The 15,067-nt window shown below is 44.6% G+C and overlaps 1 protein-coding gene across 1 annotated transcript; it reads left to right on the plus strand.

Moving 5' to 3' along the window:
- Positions 1 to 5,196: 5,196 nt before the first annotated feature.
- Positions 5,197 to 9,355, plus strand: LRIT2 (leucine rich repeat, Ig-like and transmembrane domains 2). The gene is made up of 3 exons (XM_040242135.1): positions 5,197 to 5,306; positions 5,606 to 6,387; positions 8,562 to 9,355. Exons 1-3 carry the CDS (start codon positions 5,197 to 5,199, stop codon positions 9,353 to 9,355), a joined length of 1,686 nt encoding a protein of 561 aa, XP_040098069.1.
- Positions 9,356 to 15,067: the final 5,712 nt, after the last annotated feature.

A 15,067-nucleotide genomic window follows, 5' to 3' on the forward strand; every position in this document is an offset into this window, starting at 1 on the left:
GTCTTGTCTGTAGGACTGTCTTCTAATGAAGAGCACACCCAAGGTGTTTGGTGCCAAGGCCTTTGGGTAACAACTGAGGAAAGCAAGTGATGGGACAGCTTTTTGAAACTGGGGACAGCAAGTGATACAAGGAAGCTTTTTGTTGGTGTCATCTGAGACCCTGTATTGTCTTTAATATTTGCTGAATATAAAAACCAATGTGATGTGATCATTTCTAAACTACTTCCTGTGACATTTACAAAAGACCTTACGATGGATGACCTTACAACTTATTTTCTTGTTTTCTCTCATTTTGATCTTCAAAATGACCTGTTTTGAAGCCTGGGCTATTTGACTTAACAGACAAGAAAACTGAAGCCCAAAGAGCTGAATAATTTATAGAGGACAGTGATAAATTTTCTTGGAGGATCTGAATGCTTGATAATGTTCTGGCCAGGCTGAGGGTCTTTATTCAGTGTTGATCTCTGCAGCGTGACTCATAGCAGGTTTACTATGGAAATGGGTTTTTCTCGATCTAAGTGAAACCTGGGGTCAGAACCTTGAGAGCACCAGTGCACACAAACATGGGATTTTCATACATGTATATTTCCTGCCCATCCCCTGGAGGGTCCCACTGACTATAATTTGAGAACCGTTGCTATTGGCTAGAGAAATTATTTGGTTAGAAGATGATGAAGCCGCTGTCTATATCATAGGTCAGCAAACTTTTTTTTTTTTCCTGTAAAGAAAGCCAGATAAGAGATACTTTAAGCTCTGTTGCTGCTACTCATCTCTTGAGTGTGAAAGCAGTCTCAGACAATATGCAAGTTAATCAGCACGGATGAGTTCAAAGAAAACGTTATTTACAAAAACAGGTGGCAGGCTGAATTGGGCTCCCCCTCAATCTAGATGTGTAAAGGCATTCCGCAATGCCTTATGAGACTCGAGATTCAACTCTGATTGTTTGATGTATGAGACTGACAGGCACTCCCCAAATCAGAACAAATGTAAGTGTGGTAGATTAAAGCAGCCATCTGTTGAAATGATAAAGATGTTTTCTCTAAATGACTGACTGAGCCCGTCAAGATTGAACAATTACTGGCCCAGCTAACATGTACTCAGTTTTATTGAACCCTGTTTGAAGAAAAATCAGGAACTTGAAAGCAAAAACCTGTGAGTATTTATCCAATATTATGTGTGTAGGTGCCCCCCGCGCGCACGTGTGTGTGTGAAAACCAGCGAAAAAAGATTCAACTTCTCAGTGATTCGCGAAGACCCACCTTAGTGGTCTGAATGGAATGGCTCCCAAGATGGTCAGCCTCCCAGGACCCTTCTGTCAGCCTCTCTCTGTGTGTTCTGTCTTCCTTGATTTGCTCTTGTAGAGAAGAATCATCCTGGATTGTGCTCGTGAATATTCAAATCATTGGGAAAAAACACATTCATGTTGTAAAAAAATAAAATGATGTCCTGTTTATATATTAGTCTGTTGGTACATAAATCTGGTTAGTATAAGTCAGTCCCTGAAAACCTAATGTCTTCTTAGAGTCTTGGGAAAAGAATTTCTAATCTCCCAGATGCTGAAGACCAGCCTGTGCTATGGTGATCCCACAGCATGTGGCCCTAGGAAGCCTTGTTTGGAGCTTGGCTGGAATCACGGCATCTCCAGGATGTCTTTTTTTTTTTTTAATGCAACATGGTTATATTCCTCCTGATCTACATAGTAGGTCACTTGATGTAGACTTGCAACCTTCAGTTCAGCTCAGTTCAGTCACTCAGTCGTGTCTGACTCTTTGCGAGCCCATGAATCGCAGCACGTCAGGCCTCCCTGTCCATCACCAACTCCCGGAGTTCACTCAGACTCATGTCCATCGAGTCCGTGATGCCATCCAGCCATCTCAACCTCTGTCGTCCCCTTCTCCTCCTACCCCCAATCCCTCCCAGCATCAGAGTCTTTTCCAATGAGTCAACTCTTCGCACGAGGTGGCCAAAGTACTGGAGTTTCAGCTTTAGCATCATTCCTTCCAAAGAAAACCCAGGGCTAATCTCCTTCAGAATGGACTGGTTGGATCTCCTTGCAGACCAAGAGACTCTCAAGAGTCTTCTCCAACACCACAGTTCAAAAGCATCAATTCTTCGGCGCTCAGCCTTCTTCACAGTCTAACTCTCACATCCATACATGACTACTGGAAAAACCATAGCCTTGACTAGACGGACCTTATTTGCAACCTTGCAGGGTACTAAAAGGCACTAAAAGGCAGACAAGCGAAATTTAATCCTGGGAAGTGGATGTGGTTATTAAACTAGGCTATTAATCAAGAGACTCAGCAGTGTCTTTAGAAGACTAGAACTGAAAACTTTTAATCCAAGAGAGACAGAAATCAATTTACAAGTATTTGAGCATATTTTATTTGCTTATAAGGACATTGTAGTCAGGATAGCTTAGGCTTATGCTGTGCTAACAGCTCCCAGATATCAATGGCTTAACATAGAAACATTCCTGCTCTCATGGAGTCTACCTGAGTGAGTGGGAAATAAGGATGGAGAAAGGGTCCTGCTTTCTTATTCACCCAGGGACACAGGTTGATGAAGGCTGTACCACCTGGAATGGCAACACTTGTCCCAACAAGAGAAAAGAGAACTTGGAGAATTCATGGAGGGACTTTTGAACCATTATTTCCTCCAACATTTCATTGGCGTGAATATTGGTCATGTAGCCCACCTATTTCAAGAGGGCCTAGGGACATAGTCTTCTGTGTGTCTGTCACAGGCAGGCCCCAGAGGAAGGGGAGCCTAGAGGACCATCTCAGACGTGGTTGGAGCAGGTGGAGGAAGGAAGGAAAAACACCAGCTTGAGAATGAGGAACGATAGCACATCTGCCCCCTAGGAGGTTGCCTAGTTCTCAGTCTGAGCTCTTCCAAAGTTCTGGTCATGAGACTTCCCTCGTGGTCTAGTGAGTAAGACACCATGCTCTCAATGAAGGGGGCCCAGGTTGGATCCCTGGTCAGGAAACTAGATCCCACGTGCTGCAATTAAGAGTTCACATGCCAAGACTAAAGATTCTGCATGCCACAGCTCAGATGCAGCAGAGCCAAATAAATAAATATATATATATAAAAATTCCGGTCATGTTGGAGTGACTTTTTTCCAATTGAATAGACAGGAAATCTGCTGCTGCCCAGAAGCCATTTTTCTCTAATTATTTCACAAACATCGAGTAACTCCTCTCCCATGACCCCGTCTCTACTAAGAATCCTAAGAGACAAGTTCCTAAGTGCATCCTGCCAGAAGGGAGATGGAAGAGTAGTATTCTCAGATCCCTTCCCTTTGTGGTTCCATCTCTTGAGTTTAGTCTTCTAGCCAACAGCACAGCTACTCCCCATGACCAAATATCAGATAAGGAGAGCAGAGGATGAAGGAGTCAGGAGAGGAGAAGTGGCAGTGCGAAGGAGACCTGGCTGATTTCAGAGAGGACGTGCCAGTGGGCGTTCTTCTCAAGCTCCCGGCAGACCACTGGAAGGCTGAGTTGAGCAGGATTCTTTTAAGAAAGCTAGATGGGATGAACAGAGAAGAAATTGTAAGGGATGTAGGGCTCTTTTGGCATTTTTATTTTGGGATGAGAAAGGAACTCACTGGTCATTTGTGATACCCGTGGATTGAATCACATTTTCCCACAAAGCAAGCCTGACAAAATCTTGGCCAGCCTGCTAGGGAACTCTGGAATGAGAACCACCCATCGGAGTTGTCCCCCATCATGCCAAACCGGCCAGGTCCTTGTGCCCCCACATCAGTCTCTGCATGAGGCTGCCTTGGGAAGGGCATGCAAGCACTGACTCATTCCTCAAAGCGTGTCTGGGCAGCACCTCTCCTTGTCGGCCCCAGCTTTGTGCCCATGGCACTCTCCTTCCTTTCCAATTTTTTCTTTTTTACCGGGAGAGGAAGTCCAGATATCTAGCCATATTGTAGAGTTAGGTTGTCTGGAAACTCCAGCAAATATATTTGGCTTGGATGGAAAGCCTGGGATGTAATCAGCTTAGTTGGTGACCCATTTCCCCATCACTGGTTAGCTACTAAGCGGATTTTCTTCCCTGAGGTCTTTCATAGGGTATAATATATGTTACGAATCTTAGGGGAACCCATGGAATTTTGAAGTCATCAGAAGTAATAGTACCTCAAGTAAAAGAAAGTGACGGTCTTAAAGAGTCTGTTGGTGTGGGAGGTGAATTAAACTTTATTGGGTACCTACTATATGTTAGATACTTTATTTTGCATAATCTTAGTATTTCCTAGAAACACTAAAAAGTGTTAATTTTCTCACTTTGCACAGAGAAATTCACTTTTCAAAGATTTCAAGATTAGGAAGTATGAGCTGGAGAGAAGGCCTCATGGGACCAGATTCATAGCAGTCTTGCTAGCCACAACATTCCTTGCATCTACCAAGGGTGTGGCTTAGAGCAGAAGACCAATTTATATTTCTTGAATGAATGAAGAATGGCAAAGTATCCAGAATCACATAGAATCTCACTTAAAAAAATTTAACATGTGAGATACACTGCATTCAGGATAAGTTATGTGATTCAGGATAAGAAACGTGCTTTGATTTAATCAGAAAGCAACAATCTTGTGGTTTAACCTCTGTACCATGATGCTTCTCTGATTCTTGTCATCCAAGCAACAGGTGAAGCTGTCTTAACTCACAAGACAAATGAATCCACCACATGCTGGAGATATTGCCACTGATAAGAGTGGTTCTAAAATTGCTTTGTCAACCATCATCTGAATTTGCATTTAGAGGCTGGTTGAAAGTTCTGGGTTTCAGGAGCCAATTGTGATTGATGAATTTTAGATGGATTCTGGCCCGATCACCTGAACCATGGTGCTCAGGAAAGCGTTCGTTGCTTGTTTCTCTGATCTTTTCATATGAGACTGAGGGGCGGCAGTATCAGGATTGAATTAGACAACTGCCTGAGAGTTTGCTCTCTGGACTCAAGAGCCAGAAAGAGAGTGAATTTTCCATCTAGTTAGGAGAAATAGCTCCCTCTTCTGGGTTCTTACTGAGCTTGTGATCTGGGCCATAACAGACCTCAGAGCATCCAAGGGCTTTGCTGTTGCTGTGCTGACCTACATCATTATGGATTACCAATAATAGGATTTGCCACTTGGAGGCTTGGACTGTACTTATTTAAAAACACTCACAAGGTAGTTTCTTACAGAAGGCTATGGCTTCAGTTCCTCACTATTTCCTGCTAGTTCTGGTCTTTCTGGATTCACATGCGGGTCAGCCATCCTGTCTGCCAGGATGTGCCTGCTCAGAGGAGAGTTTCGGCAGGTGCGCTGGGCTAGCAAGATCCCAGAAGGTTGTAGGGGAGTGGGTTTTCTTTGGGGTGATGTGGTGTGGGAGCAGGCCAAGATTTGGCAGGAAATCAGCAAAATCTCTTTGAAACTCACTTTAGCTGGTTTAGTTGGTGCTGAAGTTTTATAAACTCTGCATTTTTACCAGAATGGGTCTAACTCAAGTGAATTGCATTTTTTTTCCTTCTAATTCATACATCTAATACCAGGATGACCCTGATCCTACTTCCCAGACTCTTGATGTTCATCTCAAAGCTGTTCTGTTTTTTTGTACAGGACTCTGAAGTGCATATCTATCTCTTTGGGAGAAATCCCAAGGAACCTTCCTGAAGAATTCAAGCAAGTGAGAATTGAAAACTCACCCATATTTGAACTGCCCCGAGGGTTTTTCATCAACATGGGCACTTTGGAGTACCTTTGGCTCAATTTTAACAATGTCACTGTGATCCACCTAGGAGCCCTGGAGCACCTGTCAGAACTGAGAGAGCTGAGACTGGAGGGGAACAAACTCCGTTCAGTACCGTGGACAGCATTCCGTGCCACCCCGCTCCTGAGGGTCTTGGACCTCAAACACAACAGGATTGATGCGCTCCCTGAACTGGCTCTTCAGTTCTTGGTCAACCTGACCTACCTTGACCTATCCTCCAATAGACTGACAGTTGTATCCAAGAATGTCTTCTTGAACTGGCCAGCCTACCAGAAACACCGGCAGTCTGGCCATGAGGCTGAGATTCTCTCCAGCATGGTGCTGGCACTACACGACAACCCCTGGTTATGTGATTGTCGCCTAAGGGGACTTGTGCAGTTTATCAAGTCCATCAGCCTTCCAATCATCCTGGTGAATCCCTATCTCATGTGCCAAGGTCCTCTCTTCAAGGCAGGGCAACTTTTTCACGAAACGGAGCTCAGTGTTTGCAGGAAGCCTCAGATCTCAACCCCCAGTGCCAATGTCAGCGTCCAGGTGGGACAGAATGTGACCCTGCGATGCTTGGCACAGGCTAGCCCCTCACCAACTATTGCCTGGACTTATCCTCTGAGCACATGGAGGGAATTTGATGGTAAGTCCATGTATCTGGGGGGCTGGGGAGTTCTGTAGCAACCCTGTCTTCAGAAGAGAAGTTCTAAACTGGGTCAATCATGAAGGAGGGGTGCAAGTAAGATTGGGACAGGCCTGAATTATACTCACCATGACAGAAAGAATGCCAAGATAGTGCCCCACTATTGGCATTATTTTAAATGGTTGCATACAGATCTCTATAGGAAGTATGATGTAAATACTATATACTAATATATTTCTATATTTGTTGCATGTAGATCTATCAATATGATATTTATATTTGTTACACACAGGTGTATATAATAATATATTTATATATGTGTTGCATATATATCTCTGAGATGTAAGGTATAAATATATATATTACATATGTATTTGTTACTTACATATATATATGTTGCATACAGTATGTAAGACATAAATATATATCAGTTGACTTAACATACTGTATAAATATTATAGAATTGTATATGAACACATAAATTCTTTGAAAGCCTTCTAGATGCAAAATACTATACTGAGTATTTTTAAATCATAGAATTTCTGACTAGAACTGAGTCTAGAGATAACTTATTACTTATTTCTTAAACTTTTCTGAGCTAACTCATCTGAGGTTCTTGTTTGAAATAAAATTTTCAGACCCTCTTTGGAGATTTGATTCAATTAGACCAGGGGAGACTCTGAGAACATTTATTTTAACAAGTGTTTCTTCACGCTCTCATTCCCTACTTCCAGCTAGCTCTTACCAGGCAAGGTTGGCAAGTCCTAGATATTGAGTGAACTTCACACTTCCTACCACTATGTTGATCAGACCTTACTGGCTTGAAGTTGCAGTACTGGGACCGAGGGAGAGACCTCCAGGGGCCCCACTGCTGGGATTCGAACCTGTCTTTCATTTCCTGAAGTTCAGGCTCTGCTTTCAAACCTCAGCAGAAGTCATCCTTAATGTTGACCCTGCAGGTTTGGAGCACATCACAAAGCCAGGGATGGCCTTTCTAGAAGAATCTTGACACTATCTAGAAGACAGCTGGGAATATCTAAGTAAAACCGGAGAAATACAGTCACTCAGATATTATACATGGTGGCAAAACTCTGGAAAAAATACCTAATTAACTGAAATTTTGACTTTGTCCTATCATTTTGATTACATCTTATTGGCTCAAGGTTAAGTACCAGTGAAGGAGAAATAGAGCATTTGTTGTTGTAGCTTCTTTGAGAGTGGTGAGGTACATCCAGATGTTATCTTTGTGATGCTTTATCATCTGTCTCTTTGGTATCATGTTCAATCCAATCTCTCAATAATAGTAACAGCTAACACTTACTGTCAAACTTATGGAGTGAGTACTGTTATCATCCCATTTTACTGGTGAGGAAACTGAAGCCAAGAGAATCTAAGCAACTCTACTTACTTAGTACATGGATTTTACTAATTTACTAAGTAAATGCAAGACCATTTACTTAGTAAGGGATAGATTCCAGGCATTTGGCTCAGGCTCTGAGCCACTCTACCTCTGCAAAGTAAAAAGGCACTTCCTGAACTCACGATACTGTACAATCACACTATTGTTAGAGATCTCCTAGAAACCAGGGGATAGCTTGGCAAGGCTAAAGTTGGGGGTAGGAGGAGCTAGTGAAGCTGAAAGAGTGTGATCTTCATACACGGAAGAACAAGGTTCCGGATCAATCGATGACTCTGAACAATTCTAATTATGGACAAGTTGCTTAATCACTCTAATCCTCAACTTCCCATGTGTAAAAATTGGATATTTACCTTACAGGGTTGCTGAGAGGCAAGAGTGAGTGAGTGAAAGTCACTCAGTTGTGTCTGACTCTTTACGACCCCATGGACTACACAGTCCGTGGAATTCTCTAGGCTAGAATACTGGAGTGGATAACCTTTCCCTTCTCCAGGGGATCTTCCCAAACCAGGCATTGCACTGAGGTCTCGTCCATTGCAGGCAGATTCTTTACCCGCTGAGCCACAAGGGAAGCCCAAGAGGCAAAAACCTGGCACCAAACACATGCTTAATAAATGGTTACCACCACTTTAACAACAACAACAAACATCCCCCCCAAACAAAAACAAAAACAAAAACACTAGCATTGCTGGACACCCTCCAGCTGACTGTTTATCAGAGAAATGTCTACCGGAGTTGTTTTGCTCTCTCCACCCAGTGTTGACCTCGTTTACTGCAGAAGATGCTACTCTGTCTGAGCTGATCATCCCTGCTGCCCACCTGGTAGACAGAGGCAATTATACCTGCATGGCCTCCAACTCCATTGGCGTGAGTACCGTGGTCATCTCCCTCGGCGTCCAGCCCGCCCAGGCCCTGCTCGCACCGCGTTCTCTTTTCTCCCCCTCGGAGAGCGGCGCCTATGTTGACCTGCGGGTGGTCAAGCAGACGGTGCACGGGATCCTGCTGGAGTGGTTCGCGGCGGCGGACACTCCTGAGAAGTGGTTCACGCTCTACATTGCGTCGGATGAAGCCTTCAGGAAGAAGGTGGTCCACGTCGGCCCGGGAATCAACACGTACACCGTGGATGATCTCCTCCCTGGCACAAAATACGAGGTCTGCCTTAGCCTGGGGGGGCAGCCTCCGCGCCAGGGCCGCTGTGTGGTCTTTGTGACCGGCCGAGACGACGGCGGGCTGGAGGGACGAGAGCGCCTGCTGCACACCACGGTGATCCTGTGCGCGGTGCTGCTGGCGGTGCCTGTGGGCGCCTACGCCTGGGCGGCCCAGGCGCCCTGCAGCTGCCGGGGGTGGGGCCCGCGCTGGTGTCTTCGCCGCAGGAAAGCCCCCAGGTGCCCCATCGCGGCCCCGGAGCTCAGGGACGACCCCTACAGAGACCACACCGCCGTCTGCGAGGACGGCCTGGAGCCCGGAGGTGCTGAGCGGGAGGGGGACAAGCAGAGAGCCGGAGAGGGAGATGACCACCGGGGAGGGCTGGTGTGGACCTCCAGCCCTTAAACTAATTCTCTGTGGCGGCTCAACTTGGCTCGACCCATTTATTCAGCAAGCGTTTATTGAGCAACGACTCAGTTCCAGGCTCTGAACTTCACACAACGGTCCTGGAGACACAGTCTTTTTTACTTTCATGGAACTGATGCCAAAGGAGCTTCGTCCAATTAATCATTTTATTATCCATGGTGACTGGAGATTAATACATGTTATTTTGTATGTAAATAAATGTATAACATTTATATGTTTACATGGAACATTAACATATAATACATTTCACCTATGTTATCCCACTGGAGAAAGGTAGGCTGCTACCCCTTATTACAGGTGAAGAAGCAGAAGTTCAGGAAGTTATAACCACCTGAGTCTGATGTTCTGGAAAAGCTGCCTTTTGGGGTGAAATGAGAGCTGGTGGATGACGTGAGTCTCCATGTGTGGGTGTCTGTGTCCCGCAGAGCAGTCCCTGATGCTCCTGAGACCCCGGCCTCGCCAGCACTAAGGAGCAGGGCCCTGGCTACAGGCCGGGGCGCATGTCTAGTGATTGTTGGAAACCAAAGTCATATGGCTTCCGGGAGCCATATCCGGAAGGAAAAGAATCTCTATAAAATCATACGACTATTATTATTGTTGTTACTATTACATGATCCTGATTCCCACCTATTTTCTTGAGACTGTGAGATAACAGGCTTATTTGTTCAGCCCCGTCTTCCTAGTATCTCAGTGCTGTGTATGACAAATGTTTTTCACATGAATAAGGATATAATGCCTACTCCTGTTTCCAGTCAATGTTTCAAGCCCTCCTTTAAACTCCTGAGAGGTGACTGTTTCTTCTTATCTACGCTCACATGGGTGGGGGTCTCCAAGAAACCCAGGGAAGGTTCGCTGTCCCTCCAGGCAGCTCTGTTGATGGAGGTCTTTCCCAGGGTTTAAACTCACATCTATGTCTTCACAGCTTCTCCAGCTTGCCACAGGAACACCTTCTGAAGGTTCGAGGGTAATCTGGCCTTCTTGTGATGTCCCCAGAAATATTTTCTCCCTCACTCCTTCCTAGCTTCCTTCCCAGTTCCTTCCAGATCTATCTTAAGTATCACATCCTTCCTCCAAGTAGCCTTCCTGGACGTTCCCTGCCTATGGAAAAGCAACAAGGAATAGAACAGGATGTGCAATGTTTTTGTTGCTTGCAAGCCCTTGGGGCAGAGACTGACCTTTCTCGCTGAAACTACTGGACTCATCCAACCCCTGGACTGTGTTGATAATCAATTTTGGTTGTAATGAATTTTTAGAAATTTGAAGACAGCTCTCATATCAAACAAATTGTTCTGTTAATTCTCATTGATTTTCTTCTGAGCAAGAAGTTTTTTATGGAAAATTTCAGTCATACCACAAGTAGAGATACTCTTGTTCCTCCCCTTCTGTCAGCTTAAAAAAAAATTATTTTTTTAACATTTTGCAGTCTTATTTCATCTAGTCCTTGCTCTTAACAGTTGTTGATTTTTGGGGGGGGGCGATGTGGACCATTTTAAAAATCTTTATTGAATTTGTCACAATATTGCTTCTGTTTTATGTTTTGGGTTTTTTTTTGCGGGGGAGCCCACAAAGCACGTAGGATCGTAGCTCCCTGAACAGGGATAGAACCCACAACCCCTGCATTGGAAGGTGAAGTCTTAACCATTTGACCATCAGGGAACTCCCTCAACAGTTTTTTTCAACTGGAGTGTTTGTGGCAGATACAAAGCTTCACAGCTTACCTGTGAATATTTTAGTTTTATCCCTAACAGATAAAGAAGTTTCAAAAATACACATTCACAATGCCATTATCACACCAAAGAACATCCATTTTTGAATGATATGTATATAGTTTTATATATATGTATATATATATATATGCCTGGAAGTAAAGTTATGACCAACCTAGATAGTATATTCAAAAGCAGAGACATTACTTTGCCGACTAAGGTCCGTCTAGTCAGGGCTATGGTTTTTCCTGTGGTCATGTATGGATGTGAGAGTTGGACTGTGAAGAAGGCTGAGCGCCGAAGAATTGATGCTTTTGAACTGTGGTGTTGGAGAAGACTCTTGAGAGTTCCTTGGACTGCAAGGAGATCAACCCTGGGATTTCTTTGGAAGGAATGATGCTAAAGCTGAAGCTCCAGTACTTTGGCCACCTCATGCGAAGAGTTGACTCGCTGGAAAAGACTCTGATGCTGGGAGGGATTGGGGGCAGGAGGAGAAGGGAATGACCGAGGATGGGATGGCTGGATGGCATCATGGACTCGATGGACGTGAGTCTGAATGAACTCCGGGAGATGGTGATGGACAGGGAGGCCTGGCGTGCTGCGATTCATGGGGTCGCAGAGTCGGACACGACTGAGCGACTGAACTGAACTGAACTGATGTATACAAACAACACACACATGTATGTTATATAAGAGAAAATTTGTTTATAAGAAATTTCTCATGATAAAGTTGTTGGAGCAGGACAAGAATGTACTTCCACTGGCCTCCAGGTACTTCATTCTGTAGGATCAAAGGCCATCCTCAGTTCTTGGTGGGTGGGCGTTGCAGCCTTCATGAAGGGGCCTGGGGCTAAAGTGAAGGCAGGAGTGGATGCTGTGGCCTCCATTTCTGGCAATGAAACCTTCGTGGTGGGCGTGGACAGAGGGGCAGGAGGAGGGAAAGGGGAGTAGAAGAGACGTGTAGGAAGCAGGAGAATCAGAAGCATGTCCTGAGTAGGGGTCGTGCTCAGCTGAAACTGTGAACTTGGGAATTTAGGGCAAGGGAACACAGTCCACAGAGGAATTCGGAGAATCTTTCCCTTAAACTTTCCCTTAAAAAATGCTAGAGTAAAGATGTGCATTACTCAGACTGATTAGGCAATATGGTTAGTCAATAGCATTGACTCTGCAGCCCAGGTTCCTGGGCTTAAATTTTGGCTTTGCTTCTTACTGGCTTTGTGACTCTATTTTCCTTGTGCCTTAATTTCCTCAGATGTAAAATGGAGATAATAATAGTAACTACTGCATAGAGTTGTCCAGATGATTATATGAATTTTTACATGTAAAGTTCTCAGAACAATGTCTGGCACACAGTAAGCCCTCAATAAATGTTATCACCATTTAAGGCATTCATGTCCATCTGTGTTTTCTTTGACTGACTTTGCAGACACTGGTCATTAGGAACATCAGATCTTACTAGGTTTACATATGTGTGTATATGTAGAAATACATATATAGATAGATACATATGTATACGCACTATATATATTCAGTCCTGAATATTCATTGGAAGGACTGATGCTGAAGCTGAAACCCCCACACTTTGGCCACCTGATGTGAAGAACCAACTCATTGGAAAAGACCCTGATGCTGGGAAAGATTGAAGGCAGGAGGAGAGGGGGACAGCAGAGGATGAGGTGGTTGGATGGCATCACCAACAATGATGGACATGAGTTTGAGTAGTGTCCGGGAGTTGGTGATGGACAGGGAAGCCTGGCGTGCTGCAGTCCATGGGGTCGCAAAGAGTCGGACATGACTGAGCGACTGAACTGAACTGATATACACATAATGACAGAATATCTATGCTAATATCCTTCACATTCTGTTGTTCAGTCGCTCAGTTGTGTTCGACTCTTTGCAACCCCATGGACTGCAGCACACCGGGCTCCTATGACCTCCAGTGTTTGACGAAGTTTGCTCAGATTCATGTTTCCCTTAAAAAATGGTGATGTTATCTAACCATCTCATCCTCTGTTTCCCCCTTCTCCTTTTGCCTTCCATCTTCCTCAGCATCCAGGTGTTTTCTGAACAGTCAGCTCTTCGCATCAGGTGGCCAAAGTATTGGAGCTTCAGCTTCAGCAACAGTCCTCCCAATGAATATTCAGGACTGATTTCCCTTCGGATTGACTGGTTTGATCTCCTTGCAGTCCAAGGGACTCTCAAGAGTCTTCTCCAGCACCACAGTTCGAAAGCATCCATTCTTCACCACTCAGCCTTTATGGTCTCTCACATCTGTACATGACTACTGGAAAAGCCATAACCTTGACAATATGGACCTCTGTTGGCAAAGTGACATCTATGCTTCTTAATATGCTGTCTAGGTTTGTCATAGCTTTCCTTCCAAGGAGCAAGCATCTTTTAATTTAATTCACATTCCGTTTAATGAATGTTTAAGTAGTGTTCTGTGTAAATAATGTTTCAAAGATGCAGGAGTTTTAGATTCAATTGTCATGCTCTTGGGAATTTGTTTAGAGCTTAGACTGTGTCATTTTAAGGTAAGTGCCTTTGATGCAGCAGACATTTGTAAGCAAGGCTACTTGCTTTTAGAGTGAAGCCATTGCTGCTGCTGCTGCTTCTAAGTTGCTTCAGTCGTGTCTAACTCTGTGCAACCCCATAGACAGCAGCCCACCAGGCTCCCCCATCCCTGGGATTCCCCAGGCAAGAACATTGGAGTGGGTTGCCATTTCCTTCTCCAATGCAGGAAAGGGAAAAATGAAAGTGAAGTTGTTCAGTCGTGTCCGACTCTTCACGACCCCATGGACTGCAGCCCACCAGGCTCCTCCATCCATGGGATTTTCCAGGCAAGAGTACTGGAGTGGGGTGCCACTGCCTTCTCCGGAAGCCACTGCTAGTCTTAGGTATATGTAGTTAGCAACCTGAGAGAAGTGTTTTGTCCTTTTTCTCTTTTATTTTTGCTTGTTAGAGCCTATATCCCTAACACCTAGAAGAGGGCCTTAGACAGGTAATATGTATATTCAGACATTGTGTTACTAAAAGAAGGATTCGGTAAATTATTGATTAATAAGTGAATGACTGGACCTCACTAAGCCAAAGAGGTGCATTTTGTACAATTTTATAACATCACCAACATCACTAGACTACTGATATAAAGTAAGGTCACTTACTTTATTGTTTAAGTTATGGTTACTTAAGCCATTGCTGCTTCATTCTAGAAACGAAGACCTTCTGAGCACTGCCCCTCCCCAGCTACTTCTCTGAATCTCCTAAGGGATCCTCCCTGTGTCCACACGGCAGTGATTCACCTTAGTCGTCACATGGCATCCTCCCCGTCCTCCCCGTCCATCCTCCTGTGCTTGCGGCCTTTGAAGACTGTCGGGGATGCATGACTGCCTGCCAACATCCGTGCTGGGCAGGCTGACCTGGATTTTCTCAAAGCTTCTAGTCTTCATGGTGGGGGATGGATAAATTGGGAGATAGGGATTGACATATACACACTACTATATATAAAGAAAGTAGCTCATATGGATCTACCATATAGCACAAGGGAACTCTAATCAATACTCAGTAACGACCCATATGGGAAAAGAATCTTAAAAAAATTTTACATACACATACATGCTTTTATGTATAATTGATTCACTTGGCTGTATAGCCGAACCCAACACAGCAGTGTAAATCAAATATACTCCAATAAAAATTAATAATAATTTTGAAAAAGCTTCCAGTCCTCAGAGTAACAGAATTTCTGCAGCTCCCAGAGAACTGGGACAGCGTGGCTCCTCCCCAGTTCTTGCCATACTTGACCAGTTGGGCTCTGGGGGCAGCCGTTGAGTACAGAGTCCCACAGGTGCTCTTAGGGGCATTCTCATCAATTCCTAACTCCCTGGGCAGGGGGATGCTCAAACGCAGACTGCAGGGCTGCAAAGGTCACAGATGTGGAGTCTGCCCACCCTCCCCCGCTTCCTACTGGTCCACTCTCCTCTCT

Source organism: Oryx dammah, unplaced genomic scaffold (assembly GCF_014754425.2).
Source record: "Oryx dammah isolate SB20612 unplaced genomic scaffold, SCBI_Odam_1.1 HiC_scaffold_6, whole genome shotgun sequence".
NCBI lineage: Eukaryota > Metazoa > Chordata > Mammalia > Artiodactyla > Bovidae > Oryx > Oryx dammah.

Excerpts from the sequence above, each read along its gene's own strand:
- LRIT2 (XM_040242135.1), top strand. The coding sequence starts at position 5,197 with ATGGCTTCAGTTCCTCACTATTTCCTGCTAGTTCTGGTCTTTCTGGAT. Across the intron at positions 5,307-5,605 it reads TCAGAGGAGAGTTTCGGCAG|GACTCTGAAGTGCATATCTA; the intron begins GTGCGCTGGGCT and ends TTTTTTGTACAG. Across the intron at positions 6,388-8,561 it reads CACATGGAGGGAATTTGATG|TGTTGACCTCGTTTACTGCA; the intron begins GTAAGTCCATGT and ends CTCTCCACCCAG.